General features: G+C 41.6%; 1 protein-coding gene across 4 annotated transcripts in view; it reads right to left on the reverse strand.

The window, feature by feature from the left end:
• The window catches only part of ank2b (ankyrin 2b, neuronal), an 859694-nt gene that overhangs the window by 373903 nt on the left and 458901 nt on the right, over positions 1-26890 (reverse strand). For 3 of the 4 annotated variants that reach the window (XM_072253201.1, XM_072253200.1, XM_072253199.1), the window contains exons 7-8: positions 13961-14146; positions 396-494 (exon numbers count right to left, since the gene is read on the reverse strand). In XM_072253201.1, coding sequence (XP_072109302.1) covers positions 396-494; positions 13961-14146 — 285 coding nt within the window. Of the gene's footprint in view, positions 1-395; positions 495-11640; positions 11665-13960; positions 14147-26890 lie in introns of all 4 variants that reach the window. The other variant, XM_072253198.1, reaches the window with a different exon arrangement.

Consider the following 26890-nt stretch of genomic DNA (forward strand, 5'->3'; position numbering starts at 1 on the left):
AAAGAGTAAACAGTCGATATTTTGGGCCGAGACCCTTCATCAGGCCTGGCCTGCTGAGGTACTCCAGCATTTTGTGCGTATAACAACTCTATGACAACTTGCACTAAAATTTGTTTTAATTGTTTTGTATCTTTAATAATTTATAGACAATTTAATATTTTTCTTGTGAATTTGTGTCTATGTGCCTGTGATGTTTTCCATTTCACCTACACATGGATGAACGTGCTCCCTTGACAATAACCCTTCAAACATAATTGGCTGATTTGCCGTCCTGAAAAACTGCCTTACAGGGATGAGGAGCAAAAGTATCAAAAAGATCAAGAGGGCAAAAAAAATCTGCAGAGTTAAAATAAGAATAATAATTAAAATTAAAATCAGAAAGAAATGTAACTTACCCGAGCTGTGAAATCAACAGCAGCTCCTCGGTTCAATAGCAGAGTGGCTACATTTACATTTCCATAGTGGGCAGCAATGTGGAGGGGAGTAAACCCACTCTGCCAATAGGAGGAAAAGAAAACAAGATTAATGCCCATAATCATTTTCAAGGTGTCTACTACTTAAAGGTACAATAACATCATTGTTCTCACAAAAATGGTCTTAAATTCTGACTGCTTCAAAAGTATTTTGAGCTGCCCCGCAAACATGCAACTTGGGTCACCAGTGCATGCCTTTGATTTACTGAGAGCAGTGTGAAGACATTGGGAAATGTCGGACTCTGTTCATATTTTGCAGAACTATATTTGTACTTCTCGTTCAGTTCCTTAGCTGTGTCCTGTGGCTCCATCTCTATTAGCCAACAGATTTGCAATATGGTGATGAAGTGATTCCAGGCCACAGCTCTGACCTGAGGACTTATAGAGAAATTTATGAAATTAAGAAGTCAAGAAATTTACTCTTAATGTCATGGTATTATTTAAAGGTAAGATAATTGAAAAAATCCACTGGTGTACTTCAAAGAACTTTGATTTTGAACTTGCTGCCTGGTGTATACAGATTCCCACCCTGCAAAAACTCATTTCAGGGAGGTAGCACCATCAATTTGCGGGAGACTCCCGGAACTTGCGGGAGACTCCTGAAACTTGTGGGAGACTCCCGAAACTTGCGGGAGACTCCCGGAACTTCCGGGAGAGGTGGGTTGTCTGCAATAGAGTAGCTCCTTAGCAGCTAGCCAGCTAGTTTAAATAACGTTAGCTATGCTAATGAATGAATGACACCTGTTAAACTCACCTCAACATGTCTTTTACAGTCTTAACCCACCATGGGCAATAGAAAAGTCACTGTTGCAAACAGTGCAGCAAGCAATACTGCCATTACTTTTGACCCCTATTAGGCAGGGGTACACTTTAGTGTAGCCTGGGGTGATGTACATTCTATATTTTCTTTTTTTGGAACACTCTGCCATGGCACTCTCTCTCTCTCTCTCGCACACACTCTCTCTCGTGCTCTCTCTCTCTCTCTCTCTCTCTCTCTCTCTCTCTCACTCTCACGCTCTCTCTTGCTCTCTCTCTCTCGTGCTCTCTCTTGCTCTTGCTCTCGCTCTCGCGCTCGCTCGCTCTCAAAAAAATCAATTTCCGGGATATTGTATATAACTTGCTGGCATCAGGGAACCGCTATCGATATGCAGGAGACTCCCAGAACTTCCGGGAGAGGTGGGATGTCTGTGTATAGCTGATATTACAGATTCACTGCAGGCTTATTACAGATCACTATGTTAAGATATTACAGTCAAAAGACACATAGCAAAGCATTGAGGTCATGGACAAGTTTCTGAGAGCTGTAGCCTATCACCAGCTGCTGATACATTTTAACACATCTTTCTGAGGCCTGGGCAGGAAGAAGGCAAATGTCTATTACCCCAAAATCAGTACTCTGTATATCCTACCTAATATTACAGTACCCAACAGTTAAAACATACCATTTCATTGAATTACTTGAATTACCTGAGGTACTGCAATTAACTGAAGGGACAGTAATTTAAAGAAAATATACAGCATTGAGGCACTTAAACTCTTTAAGCATTACATGCTAGTCAGGCACATTAGGTCAGTGGTCCCCTACCACTGGGCCGCAGACCAGTGCTGGGCAGCAAAGCATGTGCTACCGGGCCACGAGGAAACGATATGATTTGGTGATATGAGTCAGCGGCACCTTTCCTCATTCCCTGTCACGCCCTCTGTTGAATTTGAACGCATGCGAGGTCATTACCCTCGCGTCATCCATGTCAGCACGGGAAGGTGATCAACTCCTCGAGCTTGCAAATGACGGCGGGCTGAAAAGTATGTTTGACATAACATCTCTGCCGGCATTCTGGATCAAAGTCAAGGCTGAATATCCTGAGATAGCCACGAAAGCACTAAAAACGTTGCTTCCACTTCCAACGTATCTCTGCAATGAATGCAATGAAAACTAAATTGCGGAATAGACTGGACATAAGGAACCCCCTTCGAGTATCGCTATCTCCTGTCACCCCACAATATGACTGTGTTGTTGCAGCGAACCAAGCCCAGGGCTCCCACTGATTCAGCAATTGGTGTGTTGCAATGATTTTATATGTTCATACGGGGAAAATATGTGCTGTGTGTTTAATATCCAAACGTTACTTAATATGTTATGACGCTATTGACTTGTAAGTGACTTATATAACCATATAACAATTACAGCACGGAAACAGGCGATCTCCGCCCTTCTAGTCCGTGCCGAACACTACTCTCACCTAGTCCCACCGACCTGCACTCAGCCCATAACCCTCCACTCCTTTCCTGTCCATATACCTATCCAATTTTTCTTTAAATGATAATATCAAACCTGCCTCTACCACTTCTACTGGAAGTTCGTTCAACACTTACTTCAAGCTAATTGACTTATAATTGATAATTGATAAGTGATAATTGACTTATCACTATTTTCATGCGAGGAAAATATGCGCTGTGTGTTTAATATTAAATTCATCAGATAAACCCTTTTAGAAATGAAATTGAGTGTATTAGCCACTTATCACCTGTATTCTGGTCGCGATTAACACCCTCCCCCTGAACAGAGTCGCCAAAAGCGATTTGTAGAAAAAAAACAGCACATACACGCATGCGCCGGTCACACATGTGCACTGGTGCCTGCACAAGGTCATTGTAGTCTCTCTCGGGGTAAACACAACGTATTTGACTGCTACTCTTGTCCGTTGGCAACCCTACCGCCCCCCCCCCCCGCCCTCCCGGTCGGCTGGTCCACAAGAATATTGTCAATATTAAACCAGTCCGCAATGCAAAAAGGATTGGGGACTCCTGCATTAGATGACAAGAAGAACCCTAGGTATGTGGTACACCACAGGTCAGCATCCAGTAACACAGCACCTAATGACAGGTGGTTTATTCACATTCCCTCCATGTCAGTGGCAGTCTAGTGATGTTCATATTTTTGTATGAATAGTGGCAAAAAAAAGACAGGTCTGCCAAGTGTTAATTGGCATACAAATGGCAGAGTTATGCATGCAGATTCTAAAAGGCCAACGCAACGCAAAAGTAATTTTAGAAATTGTATATCCCAGAGGATCCTGCTGTAGAAACGAATGAAGGGTAAGATGTTACCCTCAAGATGAAGTACACTCACCACATTGTTATGGTATTGGCAAGGTTGAAGAATGATGGGTTGTTTCAATAGAACTGCAGGCCCAGTGAAAGTCACCACTCAGCTTTCTGTGCACTGACTGGAACAATACTATGGGCCTCATAGAATGATTGAACAGAAACAATGTAAACATTATAGTGGCAAAGCTGTGACACCAGTTATCCTGTGGTGCTGATAAAGTACCTGCTTGTATAAAATTAATTTTAAACACACCTTTAGGTCCTCTTCAATTGTGCTACTTGCAAAATCATCTACAGTCTCCATGCAGAGATTATTAGGTATGATTTGAAAATGAAAGGTTCACTAAATGCAGGAAGGATAGAACACTATGACAATGACAACAGTTTAAATGTTGGCCTTAAAGGGGCAGCAAATCCAGCAAAGTCAGCTTTAGGAATGTAAAAGAATTAACATCTATTCCAAAGAAAAGAAATTTTGACACTCTGTACTAGATAATCAATAGCTTGAATTGTATGGAATTGTCCTGATTTTCTCACACAGTTTTTAGCTTAGTGGACAGTTAGGGTTGCTTTTCAGATTGGAGGCCTGTGACCAGTAGTGTGCTACAGAGGAAAGTGTTGGATTCCCTATTATTTGTTTGAATGGTTTGAATGAGGATGTAAGTCCCATGATAATACATTTATTATCAAAGTATGTATACTATATACAACTTTGAGATTTGTCTCCTTACAGGCAGCCACTAAACAAAGAAACTCAATAGAACCCATTAAAAAAAGAACGTCAAACACCCAATATGCAGAAAAAAACAAATCATGTAAACAACACAAATAAGCAAACAACATTCAGAACTGAAGATGACGAAAGTGAGTCCACAGTCACAAAACCAGTCACATCCAATTCAGGAGCCTGCTAGTTGCAGGCCACAACCTCAGTCCAGTGCAGAGATGAGTAAACCTCACCGAACAGCAAGACACCCTGACCTTTTCGATCTGGCCTGGCGCTTAAATTGGCTAAACAGCGGGTCGTTGCTCACTCTCAGACCCAGGCCCTGCCATTTCGATAGGTTCTCAGACCTGGGACATGTGGCCTCAAGTCGGCCCATACCTGACCCTTCCAATTCAGCCCAATGCTTAAATAGGCTTGACTGGGCCCTGTCACCTCGACTGTCTCACCTCGGTTCTGCCACTTCATAATCTCCTCCAAGCCATTCCAGCAGCCAAATATTGGCTCATTCTCTGCTCTCAGGCCCAGGTCCCACTGCCTTGATTCAGCCCTTACATGCCACTCTGCTCCTGCACCTACGAGACTTCAGTTCAAGATGCAAAACTGCCAGGTTGTACTCCAAAGAGGAAGTAACAGGCTATTCTTTGCAATGATTGCTTTTTTCAAGAAAAGGTGTGACTAATAAAGTAGTTAATAGTTGTTGCTGTACTTCACCAGTGCCATCTAAAACTGGAAGTTTGTGGATAACAACAAAATTGGTATCAAAATGGCAGTGGAGAGTAACAGATTGATGTTCTAAAGTTACAGTAGGATCTTCATGAACTGCTGTGGACCAAGGAGATGGCAAATGGAACTAAACTTAGAAAAGTGCAAGGCAATGCATTTTGGCAAGTTAAATCAGGGAGGACATACATAGCAGGACAGAGAAACCTAGGGAATGCCACTCAAGTGAATGCTTCTGCCAGTGTGCCAGTGACGTTACTGCAAATATGTTTTTCATTGCACATGTACTTGTGCTTGTGGCAATATACGTACATAACTTTGAGATAGTTCCCTGAAAGGGATGACACAGGTTGACAAGGTGGTGAAGATGGAGTATGGCACACTTGCCTTCACCAGTCAGGGCACTGAGTACAAAAACTGGGAAACGATCTTACAGCTGTTGATAAGACTGCTTCTGGAATCTTGTGGGCAGTTCTGGTCACCATTCCATAGAAAGAATGTGATTGAGCGAGAAAGGTTCACAAGGATTTTGCTGGGATTGTAAGGCATGGGTTATCAGGAGAGATTCTTTTCCCTAGAATGACCATTTGGAGCTTCAGAAAATTAGGAGAGACACAGATACACTAGTTAGTCACATTCTTTTTCCTAGTGCAGTGCTGATTAAAATAAACAGATTTTAGGTTTAAATTTAGACAGAAAAATTTACCATTTTAGGTTAGAAGCAAATTTTTCCTACAAAGGGTCATGAGTATTTGAACAAATGGTAAACTTGGGTATAAATGATGACATTTAAAAGTAATAAATTATTGAGCTAAACACAGAGAAATGGGATTACTCAGATTGGAACATTATCGCAGGAAAATGGGATTACTTAGATTGGAATTTTTGTCACAGGGAAATGGGATTATTCAGATTGGAACATTTAACACAAGGAAATGGGATTACTCAGATTGGAATATTATCACAGGGAATTGGGATTACTCAAATTGGAACGCTATCACAGGGAAATGGGATTACTCAAATTGGAACGCTATAACAGGGAAATGGGATTACTCAGATTGGAACGTTATCACAGGGAAATGGGATTACTCAGATTGGAACGTTTATCCCAGCGAAATGGGATTACTCAGATTGGAATGTTTATCCCAGGGAAATGGGATTACTCTGATTGGAATGTTTATCACAGGGAAATGAGATTACTCAGATTGGAACGTTTATCCCAGGGAAATGGGATTACTCAGATTGGAACGTTATCACAGGGAAATGGAATTACTCAGATTGGAACATTATCACAGGGAAATGGGATTACTCAGATTGGAACGTTAGCACAGGGAAATGGAATTACTCAGATTGGAATGCTTATCACAGGGAAATGAGATTACTCACATTGGAACGTTATCACAGGGAGATGGGATTACTCAGATTGGAACGTTATCACAGGGAAATGGGATTACTCAGATTGGAATGTTTATCACAGGGAAATGGGATTACTCACATTGGATCGTTATCACAGGGAGATGGGATTACTCAGACTGGAGCGTTATCACAGGGAAATGGGATTACTCACATTGGAACGTTTATCCCAGGGAAATGGGATTACTCACATTGGAACGTTATCACAGGGAAATGGGATTACTCAGATTGGAACGTTATCACAGGGAAATTGGATTACTCAGATTGGAACGTTATCATAGGGAAATGGGATTACTCAGATTGGAACGTTAGCACAGGGAAATGGGATTACTCAAATTGGAACGTTTATCACAAGGATGAGTTGTGCTTTAGGTCCTGTTTCCACGCTGTCAAATTGTATGACTTTATAGCTTCAAAGCTCTGAGATGTTTGTCTGGAGGTGCGGCTAATTACAAGAACTCCTGTAGAATATTATAAGATCATAAATCCATAAAGCCATAAAATATAGGAGCAGAATGAGGCCATTTGACCCATCGAGCCTACACCACCATTTCATCATGGCTGATCCAATTGTCCTCTTAGCCCCAACTTCCTGCCTTCTCCCTGTATCCCTTCATACCCTGACCAATCAAGAAACTATCAACTTCTGCCTTAAATATATATAAAGGCTTGGCCTTTACAGCTGCCTATGGCATAGAATTCCACAGATTACCACTTTCTGGCTAAAAAATTACTCCTCATCTCCGTTCTAAAAAGGACGCCCTTCTATTCTAAGGCTGTGTCCTTTGGTCTTAGACTCTCCCATTACAGGAAACATCCTCTCCACATCCACTCTGTCAAGTCCTTTCACCATTCGATAGGTTTCAATGAGGTCATCCCACATTCTTCTGAATTCTAGAGAATACAGGCCCAGAGCCATCAAATGTTATTCATTTGACAAGCCATTCAATCTTGGAATCATTTTCATGGACCTCCTTTTGAGCCTCTCCAGTTTCAGCATATCCTTTCAATGATAAGGGGACCAAACTGCTCACAACACTCCAAGTGAGGCCTCACCAGTGCATTATAAAGTCTCAACATTACATCCTTGCTCTTATATTCTAGTTCACTTGAAATGAATGCTAACATTACATTTGCCTTCCTCACCACAGACTCAACCTGCAAACTAACCTTTAGGGAATCCTACACAAGGAATCCCAAGTCCCTTTGCAGCTCAGTTTTTTGTATTTTCTCACCATTTAGAAAATAGTAGAAACATAGAAAACCTACAGCACAATACAGGCCCTTCGGCCCACAAAGCTATGTCAAACATGTCCCTACCTGAGAAATTACCTAGCGTTACCCATAGCCCTCTATTTTTCTCAGCTCCATATACCTGTCCAGGAGTCTCTTAAAAGACACTATCATATCTGCCTCCATCATCACCGCCGGCACCTCATTCCACGCACTCACCACTGTCTGTGTAAAAAATTTAATCCTGATATCTCCTCTGTATCTACTTCCAAGAAATTTAAAACCGTGCCCTCTCATGCTACCCATTTCAGCCCTGGGAAAAAGCCTCAAACTATCCACATGATCAATGCCTCTCATCATCTTATACACCTCTATCAGATCACCTCTCATCCTCTGTCACTCCAAGGAAAAAAGGTCAAGTTCACTCAACCTATTCTCATAAGGCATGCTCCCCAATCCAGGCAACATCCTTGTAAATCTCCTCTGCAGCCTTTCTATGGTTTCCACATCCTTCCTATAGCGAGGCAACCAGAACTGAGCGCAGTACTCCAAGTGGAGTCTGCCCAGGGTCCTATATAGCTGCAACATTACCTCTCAGCTCTTAAACTCAATCCCACAATTGATGAAGGTCAATGTACCGTGTGCTTTCTTAACCACAGAGTCAACCTGCGCAGCTGCTTTGAGTGTCCTATGGACTCGGAGCCCAAGATCCCTCTGATCCTCCACACTGCCAAGAGTCTTACCATTAATGCTATATTCTGCCATCATATTTGACCTACCAAAATGATCGACCTCACACTTAACTGGGTTGAACTCCATCTGCCACTTCTCAGCCCAGTTTTGCATCCTATTAGTGTCCTGCTGTAACCTCTGACAGCCCTCCGTACTATCCACAACACCTCCAACCTTTGTGTCATCAGCAAATTTACTAACCCAGCCCTCCACTCCTTCAACTAGGTCATTTATATAAATCATGAAGAGCAGGGGTCCCAGAACAGATCCCTGAGGCACACCACTGGTCACCGAATTCCATGCAGAATATGACCTGTCTACAACCACTCTTTGCCTTCTGTGGGCAAGCCAGCTCTGGATCCACAAAGCAATGTCCCCTTGGATCCCATGCCTCTTTACCTTCTCAATAAGCCTTGCATGGGGTACCTTGTCAAATGCCTTGTCAACCCTTTCATTTTTTCTACCAAAGTGCATGACCATACAATTCCCAACACTATATTCCATCTGCCATTTCTTTGTACATTCTCCTAATCTGTCTGTCCTTCTGTAGCCTCTCTACTTCCTGAAAACTACCTACCCCTCCACCTATCCATATCATCTGCAAACTTTGTAACAAAGCCATCAATTCCATCATCCAAATCATTGACATGTACAGTAAAAAGAATCATTCCCAACACATACCCCTGTAGAACTCCACTCATCTCTGGCAGCCAACCAGAGAAAGCTCCCTTTATTCCCACTCGTTCCCTCCTGCCAATCAGCCACTGCTTTATCCATGCTAGAATCTTTCCTGTAATACCATGAGCTCGTAGCTTGTTAAGCAGCCTTGTGTGTGGCAACTTGTAAAAGGCCTTCTGAAAATCCAAGTACACAACATCAACCAAATCTCCTTTGTCTATCCTGCTTGTTATTTCTTCAAAGAACTCCAACAGATTTGCCAGGCAAGATTTTCCCTTGAGGAAACTATGCTGACTACAGCCTATTTCATTATGTGCCTCCAAGTAACTTGAGACCTCATCCTTAATAATCGACTCCAACATCTTCCCTCCATTCATTTGCTCGTTAAAATTAAATTTGATTTTCTTCTTCCAAATAATTGTGCCTCACTCTTTTCCTTCAAACAATAAGAGGGCTTTATGGCATTATAATGTGGACTAACTGGCCTATAGTTTCTTTTCCTCTGCCTCTCTCCCTCATCGAAGAGTGGAGTGACATTTGCAATTTTCCAGTCTTCTGGAACCATTCCAGAATCAGTTGATTTTTGAAAGATCATTAATAATGCCTCCACAATCTCTTCAACCACCTCTTTCAGAACCCTGGTCCAGGTGACTTATCTACTTTCAGACCTTTCTGCTTCCTAAGAACCTTCCCTCTCGGAATGGACCCCTGACACCTGGATTTTACACCACACTGCTAGTGTCTTCCAAGGTAGAAAGGAATGCCTTCCATCAGGTCCATATTTTCATGACATTGACTACACGGATACATTTACTGCCCTTTTCCACTGCTGATCTAAACTATTCTATCGTGTGATGCTGTAATTGTCAGACTTCACAGTTTAATTCTGGCACAGTCTGTAAGGAGTCTGTACATCCTCCCCGCAAAAGCGCAGATATCCTCCAGGTGTTCTGGTTTCCTCCCACTTTGCTGTTAGAAGATCAATCTGTCATTGTAAATTGTCCTGTGGTTAGTCTAAGGATAAATCAGGGGTTGCTAGGTGGTGCGACTCTTTGGGCCGGAAGGACCTGACCACACTGCATCTCTAAATAAATAAATAAATGCCATATTATGGAGGCATACATTGTAATGAAGGAAAAGAGTGAGCACAATTATTTAGAAGAAGAACGGTAATGTTACAGCTATATAGGACCCTGGTCAGGCCCCACTTGGAGTACTGCGCTCAGTTCTGGTCGCCTCACTACAGGAAGGATGTGGAAACCATAGAAAGGGTGCAGAGGAGGTTTACAAGGATGTTGCCTGGATTGGGGAAAATGCCTTATGAGAATAGATTGAGTGAACACGAGGAAGTCTGCAGATGCTGGAAATTCAAGCAACACACATACAAATTGCTGGTGAACACAGCAGGCCAGGCAGCATCTATAGGAAGATGTACAGTCGACGTTTCGGGCCGAGACCCTTCGTCAGGACTCCAGGTTGAGTGAACTTGGTCTTTTCTCCTTGGAATGATGGAGGATGAGAGGTGACCTGCTAAAGATCTATAAGATGATGAGAGGCACTGATCGTGTGGATAGTCAGAGGCTTTTTCCCAGGGTTGAAATGGCTAACACGAGAGGGCCCAGTTTTAAGGTGCTTGGGAGTACGTACAGAGGAGATGTCAGGGGTAAGTTTTTTACACAGAGAGTGGTGAGTGCGTGGAATGGGCTGCCGGTGATGGTGGTTAAGGCAGATAAGATAGGGTCTTTTAAGAGACTGCTGGATAGGTACATGGAGCTTAGAAAAATAGAGGGCTATGGGTAACCCTAGGTAATTTCTATGGTAAGGACATGTTCAGCACAGCTTTGTAGGCCGAAGGGTCAGTTTTGTGCTGTAGGTTTTCTATGTTTCTATGTTCTAAGAAAATCAAATTTAATTTTCATGAGAAAATGCATGGAGGAGAATTAAATGCAGGAGAGTTGCACAGGACTGCAAAACAACACAAAAGCTGAATTATGGATTCTTGTCAAAATCAGAAATACAAAATAATATAAGAAAATGCCAAGAAATGCAATAGAAATACAATAATATAGTCTTAGCCATCTTGAAACTCATTGATATTCCCATGGCCAGCTAATGTATATACTTAACTGCCCTAGAGGTATATCTAAAAATAATCTACTTATTTTAAACTGGATTCATAAGGAAAAAGATGCCCTCTGTAGTGCATCAATATTTAACTCAAGTAAATTTACACATTATACATGGACACACACCCACTAAAAAGAACCACTTTAAATGTAATTTTTGTATACATATTTTCAGGGTGATTTTTAATTGGTAACTTTAGTTAAACTGCAATTTAACCCCTTCCCCTATTATATTATTAATGAAATTAATATAACATCATCTTAAATTTTATTTAATTTACAAGGAGTGTAATAAAACCAGATTTCATGGAAATGAATGTAAACGTCATGATTGCCAGCATAATAAACCAAGCAGTTATACAGTAATATAAATCTTAAAGGAGAGCTTTAGGATATAAATGAGAACATTTGAAGGAGTCTAGACAAATACCTCTGTGGTTCTATTCACCATCATCTGGAACAGCATTAAAAAGAAACAGAAACATTGTCATGAAAAAGGAAGAAAAATTAAAATTTTAAGCTGGAAAGAAACTCCAAAACAAAGAACTATCTATCGATGAAGACATAAAGGATCCTTCTGAATAGAAAGCAGCAGAGTTAATACATTGTAACTGAACATAAAGCACTGTATAATTATGCATAATCCATATGTGAAGGCTGTTAAAAGCAGCATACACCAAAAGCTTGAAATATGTCCTAAGGTCACAGAAGATGTGATGGCAAATGTATAGCATAGCAAGGAGTTCTCTTTGATTTTAAATTACTTCACAAGAACATAATACAATTACATCCTCCACCAAACATTTAGAATTGTCTTCTAAAATTAATGGATCAACCTTTTAAGAGAGGTGCTGATAAAACTCAGTATCAAAACTACATCAATTATTTGATGGTAAAATACGCAAGCTAGAATCAGAGCCCTGAGGCCTGATCTCCATCCGCAGAAACATCAATTTTATTCTTATTCCTGTCTTTCTTTTCAATAGGAACAAGAAGGCATGTTGCAGAGCAGCAATTAATTTTAATGTTAATTTTAATTATGAGTTTAAAATTAGAAAGTGATTCATAGTTCAGGCAGGAGAATTAGGCAGAAAACATTCTGCCAAATCAATTATTCATAAACTCCTCAATTCATAACTGAATCCACTTTTAATTTTTACATAATATTAATAATTACTTTATTGATCCCATAATTTGCAGTGTGCAGACTTAATTCATAATAAAGTACAGAATAACATACACAATAATTTACCAATGTGAAATAATCTACAATAATAATTTACAAAATAATAAAATAGGGACTATTGCACTGTGATATGTGTTCTCCTGTCACATGGAGATGAACTGTTGTATATACTTATTGCAGATGGTAGGAAAGATTTTCTGTTACAGTCCTTGTGACAGTGGAGCTGAATGAGTCTGCTCAAAAGAGTGCTCCGCTGTTTATTCAGTAGGTCATGGAGAGCATGTTCTAGGTTATACAATATTATTTCCCTTAACAATTATTCACTTGGGTCCCTGCAATGGAATGGGTATCTTTTGGAGCTGTACGTAATAAATCTGAATTTTTCTGAGATGTACTGTATCTAGATCTCCCAATCTCATAACAAATTCACAGAACTTTTAGTGAATTAACATAAATAAACCTTATATACAATACCAGCTCTCAGTGGGGCTGTACTGAGTTGCAATATAAGAACTCAGAAGCTGGGACTGCCATATGAAGAGAGATTAAGCTAGTATGAACCAGGATTTAGTGAACTAATTGAAAGTTACAAAATTCTGACAAGGCTAGACGAATTGAGTGTTTCTCTGGCTGGGGCCACAATTATTAGGCAAGAAATTTGTTAAAAAGATGAGGAGAAATGTTTGCATTCAGAAAGTGGTGAACCTTTGAAATTCAGCACTACAGAACATTATGGAAGCCAAGTTGCTGACTATTTTTAAAATAAATTTCTAGATGCAAAATGCATCAATAAGTACGGGAAGACAGCAGGAACAGCATTAAGATAACTGATCAGAAACAATTGCGCTGAATGATGGTGCAGGTTTGAAGGCTGAATTGAGTGGACATATACAAACGTACAACTATAATATTAACTTCGTTTCTCCCTCTATGAATGCTGCCTGTTTACATGACTATTTACATGTTTTTTCAGTTTTATTTCATATTTCCATCATCCATAATAGTTTGTTTTGAACCAACCTTTACCATGCCTAGGATGAGTCTTCAAACGACCCCAAGTATGTCCAAATTAAACCCAATTTATTTTGACAAGTCATAAACACATGAGATTCTCTACACGTTGGAAATCCAGAACATTCACAAAATGCTGGAGGAATTCAGAGGGTTAGTCAGTGTTTCAGGAAAAAAAACTTCCTTCATGAATGATGAATGGTATCCATCATTCTGTGTATGTCTGCAGAATCTCTAGTGTCGACTGCAACAACCATTTAGAAATGGAAAATACATTGTTTAATTGTGAGCATGGGGAGATCAGTAAAATAAGTTGTTATACACATTCAGTTGAATATGTATATATGGAGCACAGATTATATCCTGAATAGCTTTTAATACTCTATATATGGAGCACAGAATATATCCCTAATTGATTATAAGCAAAATATATCAGAATAAATACACTACTATGAAATGAAGAAACTGTCCACTGAGTTAAAACACACACAATCTTATTAATATGGTGATGCTTATTCAGCATTCTCTTTCTAATTAGGGTAAGGAGTCTCACCTTCGACTGTACATCAGCATTGTGGTCATTCTGTAACAGCAAAGCAGCAGATTTGGTATCATCTTTCCTTGCAGCAATATGTAGGGCTGGTAAGCGCACCTTTCCTTTGGTGTCATTTTCAAGTAAGATAGCAACAACTTGGTTGTGGCCCTGTTGCAGTGCAACTGCCAGGGGAGTGAACCCATCCTGACAACACAAAAACAAGAATTTCAGTGAAACAAAACAAAAGTTAATATTACGCTGAGCTGTAAATTTAAAGGCAAATGCAAGGCAAGGTCAGTAATCCCACCACAGAACCACAAGAGCTTGATTCAGCATTTATGGGTGGAATTGAGGAATAAGAAGGGTAAGACCACATTAATGGAGCTATATTATAGACCACCCAACAGTCCGCGGGATTTAGAGGAACAAATTTGTAGAGAGATCGCAGACTTACAGGAAACAGTTGTGATAATAGGTGATTTTAACTTTCCATATATTGACTGCGACTCCCATAATGTAAGAGGGTTGGATGGGAAAGAGTTTGTAAGGAAAGTTTCCTTAATCAGTCAATGAAGTCCCAAGTAGGGTGAGTGCAATACTGAAATGCTAGATCTCCTATTAGGGAATGAGACAGGGTAGTTGGCAGACGTTTGTGTGGGCAACACTTTGCATCTAGTGATCATAACGCCATTAGTATCAAGGTAATTATGGAAAAGGATAGGTCTGGTCCTTGGGTTGAGATTCTAAATTGGAGAAAGGCTAATTTTGATGGTATCAGGAAGGCTCTGGCAAGTAGGATTTGGATAGAACCATAGAACACTACAGCACAGAAAACAGGCCATTCGGCCCTTCTAGTCTGTGCAGAAAATTTATTCTGCCAGTCCCATTGACCCGCACCCAGTCCATAACCCTCCAGACCTCTCCTATCCATGTATCTATCCAATTTGTTCTTAAAACTTATGAGTGACCCCGCATTTACCATGTCAGATGGCAGCTCGTTCCACACTCCCACCACTCTCTGAGTGAAGAAGTTCCCCAATCCTTTCCCTTTTCACCCTAAAGCCATGTCCTTTCGTATTTATCTCTAGTAATCTAAGTGGAAAGAGCCTACTCGCATTTACTCTGTCTATACCCTTCACAATTTTGTAAACCTCTATCAAATCTCCCATCATTCTTCTACGCTCCAAGGAATAAAGTCCTAACCTGTTCAATCTTTCCCTGTAACTCAACACCTGAAGACCCAGCAACATTCTAGTAAATCTTCTCCGCACTCTTTCAATCTTACTGATATCCTTCCTATAGTTAGGTGATCAGAACTGCACACAATACTCCAAATTTGGCCTCACCAATGTCTTATACAACCTTCCCATAACATCCCAACTCCAATACTCAATACTTTGATTTATGAATGCCAGGATGCCAAAAGCCTTCTTTACCACCCTGTCCACCTGTGATGCCACTTTCAGGGAATTATGTATCTGAACTCCCAGATCCCTTTGTTCCTCTGCAATCCTCAGTGCCCTACCATTTACTGTGTATGTCCTACCTTGATTTGTCCTTTCAAAATGCAACACCTCACACTTGTCTGCATTAAATTCCATCTGCCATTTTCTAGCCCATTTTTCCAGCTGGTCCAGATCCCTCTGCAAGTTTTGAAAGCCTTCCTTGCTGTCCACAACACCTCCAATCTTAGTATCATCAACAAACTTGCTGATCCAATTTTCCACATTTTCATCTAGATCATTGATATAGACAACAAACAACAATGGTCCCAGCATAGATCCTTGAGGCACACCCCTAGTCACAAGCCTCCAGTCTGATAAGCAATCATCCACTACCACTCTCTGTCTTCTCCCACACAGCCAATTTCGAATCCAGTTTACAACCTCTCCATGGATACCTAGCGTCTGAACCTTCTGAACTAACCTCCCACGTGGGACCTTGTCAAAGGCCTTACTAAAGTCCATTTAGACAAAATCCACAGCCTTTCCCTCATCTTCTTTCTTTGTAACCTCCTCAAAAAACTCTACAAGATTCGTTAAACACTATCTACCACACACAAAGCCATGCTGACTATCCTTAATCAGCCCTTGGCTGTCCAAATACTTGTATATCCGATCTCTCAGAGCACCTTCCAATAATTTACCTGTTAATGATGTTAGGCTCACCGGTCTGGTTTACTTTTAGAGCTTTTTTTAAACAACGGAACAACATGAGCCACCCTCCAGTCCTCCGGCACCACACCGGTGGCTAAGGACATTGTAGAAATTTCTGCCAGGGCCCCTGCAATTTCTACACTAGTCTCTCTCAACATCCGAGGAAATATCCTGTCAGGCCCGGGGGATTTATCTACCTTTATTCGCTGTAAGGCAGCAAGCACCTCCTCCTCTTTAATCTCTATATGTTCCATGATACTACTGCTTGTTTCCTTTCCTTCCATATACACTCTGCCAGTTTCCTGAATAAATACCGATGAAAAAAAAAACTGTTTAAGATCTCCCCCATCTCCTGAGGCTCCACACATAGACAACCACTCTGATCTTCTAGGGGACCAATTTTGTCCCTTACTATCTTTTTACTCTTAATATACTTGTAGAAACCCTTTGGGTTTACCTTCACATTATCTGCCAAAGCAACTTCATTTCTTCTTTTTGCCTTCTTGATTTCTGTCTTTAGTATTTTCTTACATTTTCTATACTCTTCAAGTACCTCATTTGTTCCTAGTTGCCTATACCTGCTATACACCTCTCTCTTTTTCTTAACCAGATCACCAATATCCCTTGAAAACCAAGGTTCCCTATACCTGTTAACTTTGCCTTTAATCCTGGCAGGAACATGCAAACTCTGCACTCGCAAAATTTCACCTTTGAAGGCTTTCCACTTACTGAACACATCCTTACCAGAAAACAACTTATCCCAATCTACTCTTCCTAGATCTTTTCTCATCTCCACAAAATTGGCCTTTCTCCAATTTAGGACCTCAAATCGAGGACTAGATCTTTCTTTATCCATAATTAACTTGAAACTAATGACATTTTGGTCACTGGACCCAAAATGTTTGCCTACACATACTTCTGACACCTGACCTGTCTGGTTCCCCAGTAGGAGATCAAGTGTTGCATCCTCTCTCGTTGGTACCTATATATATTGATTTAGAAAACTTTCCTGAACATATTTGACAAACTCCAAGCCATCCAGCTCTTTCACAGTGTGGGAGTCCCAGTCAATATGTGGAAGGTTAAAATTCCATACTATTACAACTTTCTGTTTCTTACATCAGTCTGCTATCTCTCTACAGATTTGCTCCTCCAATTCTCTCTGACTATAGGGTGATCTATAATACAACCCTATTAGTGTGGTCGCACCTTTCCCGTTCCTCAGCTCCACCCATATGGCCTCTGTAGACAAGCCCTCCAGGGCTGTGATATTTTCCCTGACTAGTAATACCCCTCCCCCTCTGTGACGTCTGAAACAACGAAACCCCAGGCATTAAACTGCCAGTCCTGCCCTTCCTGCAACCAAGTCTCAGTAATAGCAATAATGTCGTAATCCCATGTGCCAATCCATGCCCTGAGCTCATCAGCCTCACCTACAATACTCCTTGCATTGAAATAGATGCACCTGAGAACATTTCTATCTCGTACAAACCTTTGATTTCTGTCTATACTTGCAGTTCGCACATGACCTTTATCCTCCTCCACCTCACTATCTGCTTAAACACTCTGGTTCCCCTCCCCCTGCAAATCTAGTTTAAACCCCCCGGAGCAGCACCAGCAAACCGTCCCGCAAGGATGTTAGTCCCCCTCCAGTTCAGGTGCAAACCGTCCCTTCAGAACAGGTCCCACCTTCCCTGGAACAAAGCCCAATTGTCCAGAAACATGAAGCCCTCCCTCCTGCACCAACGTATTAGCTGCATATTTAGCCACGTATTTAGCTGCATTATCTTTCTATTTCTAGCCTCATTAGCACGTGGCACGGGTAGCAATCCTGGAGGTTCTGTCCTTCAACCTTGCACCTAACTCCCTAAACTCTCTTTGCAGGACCTCCTCCTTCTTCCTATCCACGTCATTGGTCCCTACATGGACCATGACATCTGGCTGCTCACTCTCCCTCTTGAGAATACTGAGAACTCGATCTGCAATACTACGGACCCTGGCACTAAGGAGACAACAGACCATCCGGGATCCTTGATCCCTCCCACAGAACCTCTTATCTGTCCCCCTAACTATCGAATCCCCTATCACTACTGCTCTCCTCTTTTCCCTCCTTCCCTTCTGAGCTGAGGGTCCATTCTCGGTGCCAGAGACACGACCACTGCAACTTGTCCCTGGTAGGTCGTCTCCACCAACAATATCCAAAATGGTATACTTACTATTGATGGGAACGGCCACAGGAGTGCTCTGCTCATTCTGCCTATTCCCCTTCCCTCTCCTGACAGTCACTCAGCCTGACTTTTAGGGGTGGCTATCTCCCTGAAACTCCTGTCTATTTCTGTTATAGGTGCTTTTTTTTTAGCAAGGTATATGTGGCAACCGGAAGGCTATCAAAAGTGAAACTTTGAGAGTACAGAGTTTTGTATGTTCCTGTCAGAATAAAAGCCCAGGATAATAAATTTAGGGGACATTGGTTTTCGATAGATATTGAGACCCTGGCTAAGAAAAATGAAGTACATAGCAGGTACAGGCAGGCAGGAACAAATGAGGTATTTGAAGAGCATAAGAAATGCAAGGGAACACTGAAGAAGAAAATCAGGAAGGCAAGAAGAACACATAAGGTTGCTCTGGCAGATAAGTCCTTAAGGACTCTACAAATATATTAAGAGCAAAACAGCAAAGGACAAAATTGGTTCTCTGGAGTGGTAATCTATTCATGGAGCCAAAGGAGATTGAGGAGATCTTAAATAGATTTTTTTTTGCTTCTGTGTTTACTTGGGAGATGGACACAGAGTTTATAGAAATGAGGCAAAACTGCAGTGAAGCCACGGATCCTACACAGATTACAGAGGAGGAGATTTTTGCTGTATTGAGGCAAATTAGAGTGGATAAATCCCCAGGGCCTGACAAGGTGTTCCCTCGGACCCTGTGGGAGGCAAGTGCAGAAACTGAAAGATATTTAAAACACCTTTAGTTATGGATGAGGTTCCACAGGATTGGAGGATAGATAATGCAGTCCATTGCTTACGACAAGCTTTAAGAAGAAGCCAAGGATTTATAGGCCGGTGAGTCTGATATCAGTAGTGGGAAAGTTATTGGAAAGTATTTTAAGCAATCGGATATATGAGTATTTGGATAGACTTGAACTGATTAAGGGTAGTCAGCAAGCCTTTGTGCATGGTAAGTCATGTATAACCAACCTAAAAGAGTTTTTCCAGGGTAGTTGCCAGGAAAGTTGATTACAAAAGGTAATGGATGTTGTCTGCATGGGCTTTAACGAGGCCGTTGACAAGGACTCACATGGTCAAGAAGGCCAAGAAAGTTGAGTTGCTTGGCATTCGTACGGGTCCATAATTCATTAAAAGTGGAGTGGTAAAGAAAGCTTTTGGCATATTGCAAGTCAGCACACACAAATGCTGGAGGAACTCAGCAGGCCAAGGAGCATCAGAGTTATCAGTTGACATTTCAGGTAGAGGAAAGGGGGTAGATACCTGAAATAAACAATGAGGGGAGAGGAATGAGAATAGCTGGAAGGTGATAGGTGAAGCCAGCTGGGTGGAAAGGTATATGTGGCTGTGGTAGCACATCCAGGTGAGCATGTGATCAAAGAATCTTTACTCAATGCATTGATTAATGAAGGCACATTGGCTTTCATAAATCTAAGTAGTGAGTACAGGAGATGGGAAGTTGTATAACATATTGATGAAGCCTAATTTGGAGTATTGCTTACAGTTTTAGTCACCCACCTACAGGAATGATGTAAATAAGATTGAATGAGTGCAGACAAAATTTACAAGGATGTTGCTGGGACTTGAGGACCCAGGGTATAGGGAAAGAGTGAATAGATTAAGACTTTACTCCCTAGAACATAGAAGATTGAGGGGAACTTCGATAGAGGTACGCAAAATTATGAGGGGTATAGATAGGGTAAATGCAAGCAAGGCTTTCCTACATAGAAACATAGAAAATAGGTGCGGGAGTAGGCCATTCAGCCCTTCGAACCTGCACCTCCATTAAGTATGATCATGGCTGATCATCCAACTCAGAACCCTGTACCTGCCTTCTCTCCATAATCCCTGATCCCTTTAGCCACAAGGGCCATATCTAACTCCCTCTTAAATATAGTCAATGAACTGGCCTCAACTGTTTCCTGTGGCAGAGAATTCCACAGATTCACCACTCTCTGTGTGAAAAAGTTTTTCCTCATCTCGGTCCTAAAAGGCTTCCCCTTTATCCTCAAACTGTGACCCCTCGTTCTGGACTTCCCCAACATCGGGAACAATCTTCCTGCATCTAGCCTGTCCAATCCCTTTAGAATTTTATACGTTTCAATAAGATCCCCTCTCAATCTTCTAAATTCCAGAGAGTATAAGCCTAGTCGATCCAGTCTTTCTTCATATGAAAGTCCTGCCATCCCAGGAATCAATCTGCTGAACCTTCTTTGTACTCCCTCTATGGCAAGAATGTCTTTCCTCAGATAGGGGACCAAAACTGCACACAATACTCCAGGTGTGGTCTCACCAAGGCCTTGTACAACTGCAGTAGTACCTCCCTGCTCCTGTACTCGAATCCTCTCGCTATGAATGCCAGCATACCATTCGCCTTTTTCACCGCCTGCTGTACCTGCATGCCCACTTTCAATGACTGGTGTATGATGACACCCAGGTCTCGTTGCAACTCCCCTTTTCCTAATCGGCCACGATTCAGATAATAATCTGTTTTCCTGTTCTTGCCATCAAAGTGGATAACCTCACATTAAATTGCATCTGCCATGAATTTGCCCACTCACCTAACCTATCCAAGTCACCCTGCATCCTCTTAGCATCCTCCTCACTGCTAACACTGCCGCCCAGCTTCATGTCATCGGCAAACTTGGAGATGCTGCATTTAATTCCCTCGTCTAAGTCAATTAATATATATTGTAAACAACTGGGGTCCCAGCACTGAGCCTTGCGGTACCCCACTAGTCACTGCCTGCCATTCTGAAAAGGTCCCGTTTATTCCCACTCTTTGCTTCCTGTCTGCCAACCAATTCTCTATCCACATCAATACCATACCCCCAATACTGTGTGCTTTAAGTTTGCACACTAATCTTCGGTGTGGGACCTTGTCAAAAGCCTTTTGAAAATCCAAATATACCAAATCCACTGATTCTCCCCTATCCACTCTACTAGTTACATCCTCAGAAAATTCTATGAGATTCGTCAGACATGATTTTCCTTCCACAAATCCATGCTGACTTTGTCCGATGATTTCACCGCTTTCCAAATCTGCCGTTATCACATCTTTGATAACTGACTCTAGCATTTTCCCCACCACCGATGTCAGGCTAACCAGTCTATAATTTCCCAGTTTCTCTCTCACTCCTTTTTTAAAAAGCGGGATTACATTAGCCACCCTCCAATCCTCAGGAACAAATCCAGAATCTGAAGAGTTTTAAAAAATTATCACTAATGCATCCACTATTTCTTGGGCTACTTACTTAAGCACTCTGGGATGCAGACCATCCGGCCCTGGGGATTTATCTGCCTTTAATCCCTTCAATTTACCTAACACCACTTCCCTACTAACATGTATTTCCCTCAGTTCTTCCATCTCACTAGACCCTCTGTCCCCTACTATTTCTGGAAGATTGTTTATGTCCTCCTTAATGAAGAAGGAACAAAAGTATAAAAAGATGGCGCTGGTAATTGGCGACTCTGCGCCTTCTCTCCCAAGCAAACTGCCCTTTACACCATCCTATACCCGAGAAACCCTTCTAAACCTTCAATCTGCTACATCTAGCAAGATCAACAAAACCCTGGCGAAGCTACTGATCCAGCTGGAGACCACCGCGCCAGAGCTGTTTCTTAAACTCTGGACCGAACCAGCGAGGCCTGGTCCGAGGCCCACCACGTTCCTGGAGACCTGCGGTCTGCTACCATGCCAGAGAGCTTGGAGACACGGCCCATTCCAACCAGCACCTCTCCGGAGCAGACGACCACACGGAAGTGACTGCGGAGACCTCAAGGTGCCCCAGATGCTTCCCCGGAGCAACCACCGTAAAGCCCCGTTGGTGGACATCCACAGCTTCCGGAAGTAAGGCCTCCACCACCGACCTCGGAAATCGAGCCCGAGGCTCGGCTGGAGCGGAGGCCTCCGCAACCGTGACTCAGTTTACGGACTTGTTTGAGCCAGGAGCCCAGCCCTCCGGGATAAAGTGTCGGCTTTGGGGCCCTACCCAATCTACAGCCCGAGCCCCCGGCAGCTGGAAGTGGCAGCGGAGCCTCCCCCGTCACTCGGCCCGACCCCGAGCACCCAATGACGCGACCCGCCGATCGATCCCCGCGGGACGTGTCCACCAACCTTTGCTTCCAAACAGATGCATTTATAAAGCTTTGCTTTTTTCTGAACTTTATTTGCTCAAGTATTGCAATGCTGTGTACTGTCATCTGCTCAGGATGAAATTATTCAAATGAACTTGAGGCAGCATTGGCAAATTTAGCCACAAATCCATTAATCCCATAGTCCAAATCATTGACATACATCGTAAAAAGCAGCAGTTCCAACACTGTCCGTGTGGAATTCTTTGTATCCGGCAGCCAGCCAGAGTAAGATCCCTTTATTCTCACTCTCTGTTTTCTGCCGGTCAGCCAATGCTCCACCCATGCTATTAGGGAGGGGAACATCAACTCAGACCGTGAGAGGCCCGCGTCGGGCATTTTCATGCCTTACAAGGCGCAGATTGGAAGTCTGTGTGGGACACCACTACTCGAGCAATGTGTGGTTAAGTGCCTTGCTCAAGGACACAAACACGCTGCCACAGCTGAGGCTCGAATTAGTGACCTTTAGATCACTAGACGAACACCTTAACCACTTGGCCACGTGCCCAACACAACACATGCTAGTAACTTCCCTGTAATTCCACGGGTTCCTAGCTTGGAAAGCAGCATGTGTGGCACCTTGTCAAAGGATTTCCAAAAATGCAAGTACGCAACATCAACCGATCCTCCTTTGTCTATCCTGATGGCATTTTTTTAGAACAGAGATGAGGAGGAATTTCTTTAGCTAAAGTGTGGTAATCATTGCCACAGATGCCTGTGGGAGCTACCTTATTTTATAATATTCAAAGTGGAGGTTGATAGGTTCTTGGTTAGTCAGGGTGTCAACGTTTATGGGGAGAAGGCAGGAGAATGGGGTTGAAGGATGATAAAGGAGCCATGATGGATGGTGGAGCACACTTAATGAGCTGAATGGTCTATAATTCTGCTCCTCTGTCTTATGGTCTTTGGTGGAGGAGAAGGAAGAGAAAGAAGAAGAATCATCAAATGCAAAGCTCAGTGATTTTATGTCCATCACAGAAACTTTGCACAAAACAAGATTAACCCTGTCTTCAGTGAAGAATCAATTTTGCATTAAATGCTTTTTGGTGTTATCAGGAAGGTAACATTTGTGTCTTATTGAATAAGAAGATAGTCCACTCCTAAAATTAAAAGTTCTCCTGTTACACTGGACTGATCGGACATTGGAACATGAGGAAACAGCGTTAATAGAATGCTATGGGATTATGTTAACTAGATAGCTCTATTGGAGAGGAATTGCAGTCATAAAACAAAGTGTGGGCTCTTTCTGCCCTAACATTTTCTATGATTCTGAGAGGAAATAATAAGTGCATGGTAATTTTTGATTTTTACTAGGAAATTCCATTTGGTAATAGCTGATAAAAATTTTAAAACAAACTGAAAACTTAAGAACCGCAGGGGTTACCTCCAAGGAAAGAATCACTATAAGTTTTTAAAAGCAATCATATTTATTTGCCTGCAGTTATATAAATTATTGAACATACACTCCAAATGCTTCAGGCTGATTTCTGATCACTGTCTGTGATCTTAGTTGCATAAATACTTCATTATTTCTGGATCATGATTTTCTCTTTCTTACTGCCTTTGAAAAATTCAGATGCAAATTATGGAAGAAGGGAAAAGCCGATAGCAATACGATGAGATTACAATCCAATCATGCCTTGCCATTTATCATTTTATTAAAATGATCTTTGATTAGTTGGCTGGGATTCATAGCTGTAAAACCCAGAATGAGCATGACAAAGTCAAATCAAAAGATAGGAGGAAATAAAGATATGGACAAGGAGCTCCCAATACTAGAGGAGTGATCAGCTTGATGGGCCAAAAATATATTAATAAAAAGATGTCTTTTTTGATGGAAAACAAGGGGACACAATCTTAAAATTCAGCAGCAAAATCTGGCATAAATTTAAGATCTGGCATCAGTTTAAGTAGGTCCCTTCCCTCCCTCAAAATCAAATTAATATTTAAAACAGATTAATTAATGGATAGACTGAAATGACTAAATGGCTCTCCTGTTTCTAATTAGAGAAACACATTAAATTGTAATGGTCCTGAATCTGTATTGAGATAGAACAATGAGATAGTTAGTGCTCACTATTAAACCTGAGATTAACATCTGCAGGACACATCTGCATAATCCAAAGGACATTGTTAGCCATTCCTGCTTCCACACAATCTCTGCTGTTTAGTGACCTTTTGCAACATAAACTATCTGTGAAATGACAATGAATCAAAGCATTTATCAATTGTTCTTGCTGTGAAAAGAGATTTCTTTTGCATAAGGTATGAACTGAGCTTTTCACTGTTTACTTAACTACTAACATAAATATTTCAAAACCTCATAAGTATTATGGTTACGGAACTCATCTTTTTGAATGCTTGTTTATGATTTCACCTTCCACCAAGAGCTTGTGTTGATTCTAGCCTTCATTTCATACTCTGCTCATTAAAATTGTATTTTCTACTTCCTGGCTTATTTAGAGATACAGCGTGGTAACAGGCTCTTCTGGCCCAATGAGCCCACACTGCCTGATTACACCCATGTGACTAATTAACTTTCTCACCTGCATGCCTTTGCAATGTGGGAGGAAACCGGAGCACCCAGAGGAAACCCACATGGTCAAGGGCACAACATGCATAGTCCTTACAGTGGCCAGGTTGCTGGCATTACTGTAACCACTAGTCTACCTGATGGCCCAATTCATGAATGCCTCCAACATTCAGTAATACTTAGAGAGTACCAAAAATGAAACAAAGTGTTTAAAAATCATTAAAGTATATAAAATAAAAAATATTTACTTCAAAAATAGAAAAGCAAAATGAACAAATAACTATTAAGTCACATTTAATTAATTAAAATAATTAATTATTTAACATTAAAAAATAAATTACCTACACCTTACCTGCCTTCTTCAGGTTTTCAGTCTCTGCTGAAATTAATGGGATCATACTTGTCTAATTGGGTGCAGAACCTGGAAGGTGATTTCCCCAACATTTATACTTGGGGGGGGCGGTCTCGGCCATACAAAATTCCACTACTGGAATGCATGTTCAGCACCTGATTTTATTGAAATCTCTACCTCCGACCAATGATGGGTTTGGGATGTCTGCATTTGACTTCATGAAGTCATCTGGACTTCATGAGAAAAGTCCAGGTCATAAAAATCTTTGGGCAGTGCCATACACCTTTCTTATGGCACTGCCCAAACTCCAATGCAACTCCTTCCTTCAAAGCTATACAGCTTCTTGCTTTTATAAGTATCATTTGTGCAGAATTAAGCCATGATGCAAAGCAGGAGCAACAATTGCTCTGCCTACTCCTTTGCCAGCATTCATCCTCAAAGGGTATCACTTTGTCGTGTCAATGATCAGCATGTGTTTCCCAGCACATTTCTATTGCCATTCTCCAAGTGGAGTGGTCTTGGGATTTAACCAATAGAGTGAAAATCCTGTGGGAGATGGCTGCATACAGGCTATCTCTGGGTAAAGAATACATCCTTGTGAAGACAGACATCCTTGCACACAACCGAGCTCTCATGATATCATTAAATTTAGAAGTCTGATGTACATATGTTCATTTCTACAAACTGCAGAACAAGTTTCTTTCTCTCTCTCTCTCTCTCTCTCTCTCCTTCCACTTTCTTTCCAGTCTTTTGTGCTTTTGATACCACTCATTAGGATACTGTGGAAGTACAGGGATCATATTGAGTGATTTTTGTGTATCTTCTGACTGATGGATGGTTAACTTATGGACATCTGTAAAAGCAGTATGCTTCTGATACCCAGAGACAAGCCTATGATGCATTGCTATAAGACTCTCACTATCTGCGCTCATTGAGTTCATGGCCCAGGTAGATGAGGTTCTCTGAACCGTTGCTGAGATACAATGGCACAGCCAGTAGACTGCTGCCTCATAACTTCAGCAGTTCAGCTTATATTCCAACCAACAGTGTCGACCGTATTGACTTTCTGCACTGCCTGTGACTGCGGGGATTTTTTCTAGGCGTACTGGTTTCTATTTGGGTTACTAATGTGTGCAGGTTAATGGGTTAAACAGACACTGAAACTTTCCCCTAGTCTGTAGGGGAGAGGTAAGTCTGGAGGGAGAGGATGAGTATTGATTTGTGTAAATCGATTATTTGTAATGGTGCAGATTCTGATGTCTGTTTCAGTGAAGCGTGGCCCTATGATGCTATGATAGGCCTAGATGGATTGGATATGGATGGTTCCATGAATAAGTGGGTTTAAGATCTGAAGTCACAGCCTCCGATTAAGGGGACATTCCTTCAAAAGGAGTAATTTCTTTAGCCAGGGCATGCTGCACCTGGAATGTGGAGGCCAAATCATTGTGTGTGTTTAAGGAAGAGATTGATGATTTCTTGATTGGTAAGGGGATTAAGGGTTACAGGGAGAAGGTGGGATGAGGCTGAAAAATATCAGCCATAATTGAA

The sequence above is a fragment of the Mobula birostris genome, chromosome 3 (assembly GCF_030028105.1).
Source record: "Mobula birostris isolate sMobBir1 chromosome 3, sMobBir1.hap1, whole genome shotgun sequence".
Lineage (NCBI taxonomy): Eukaryota > Metazoa > Chordata > Chondrichthyes > Myliobatiformes > Myliobatidae > Mobula > Mobula birostris.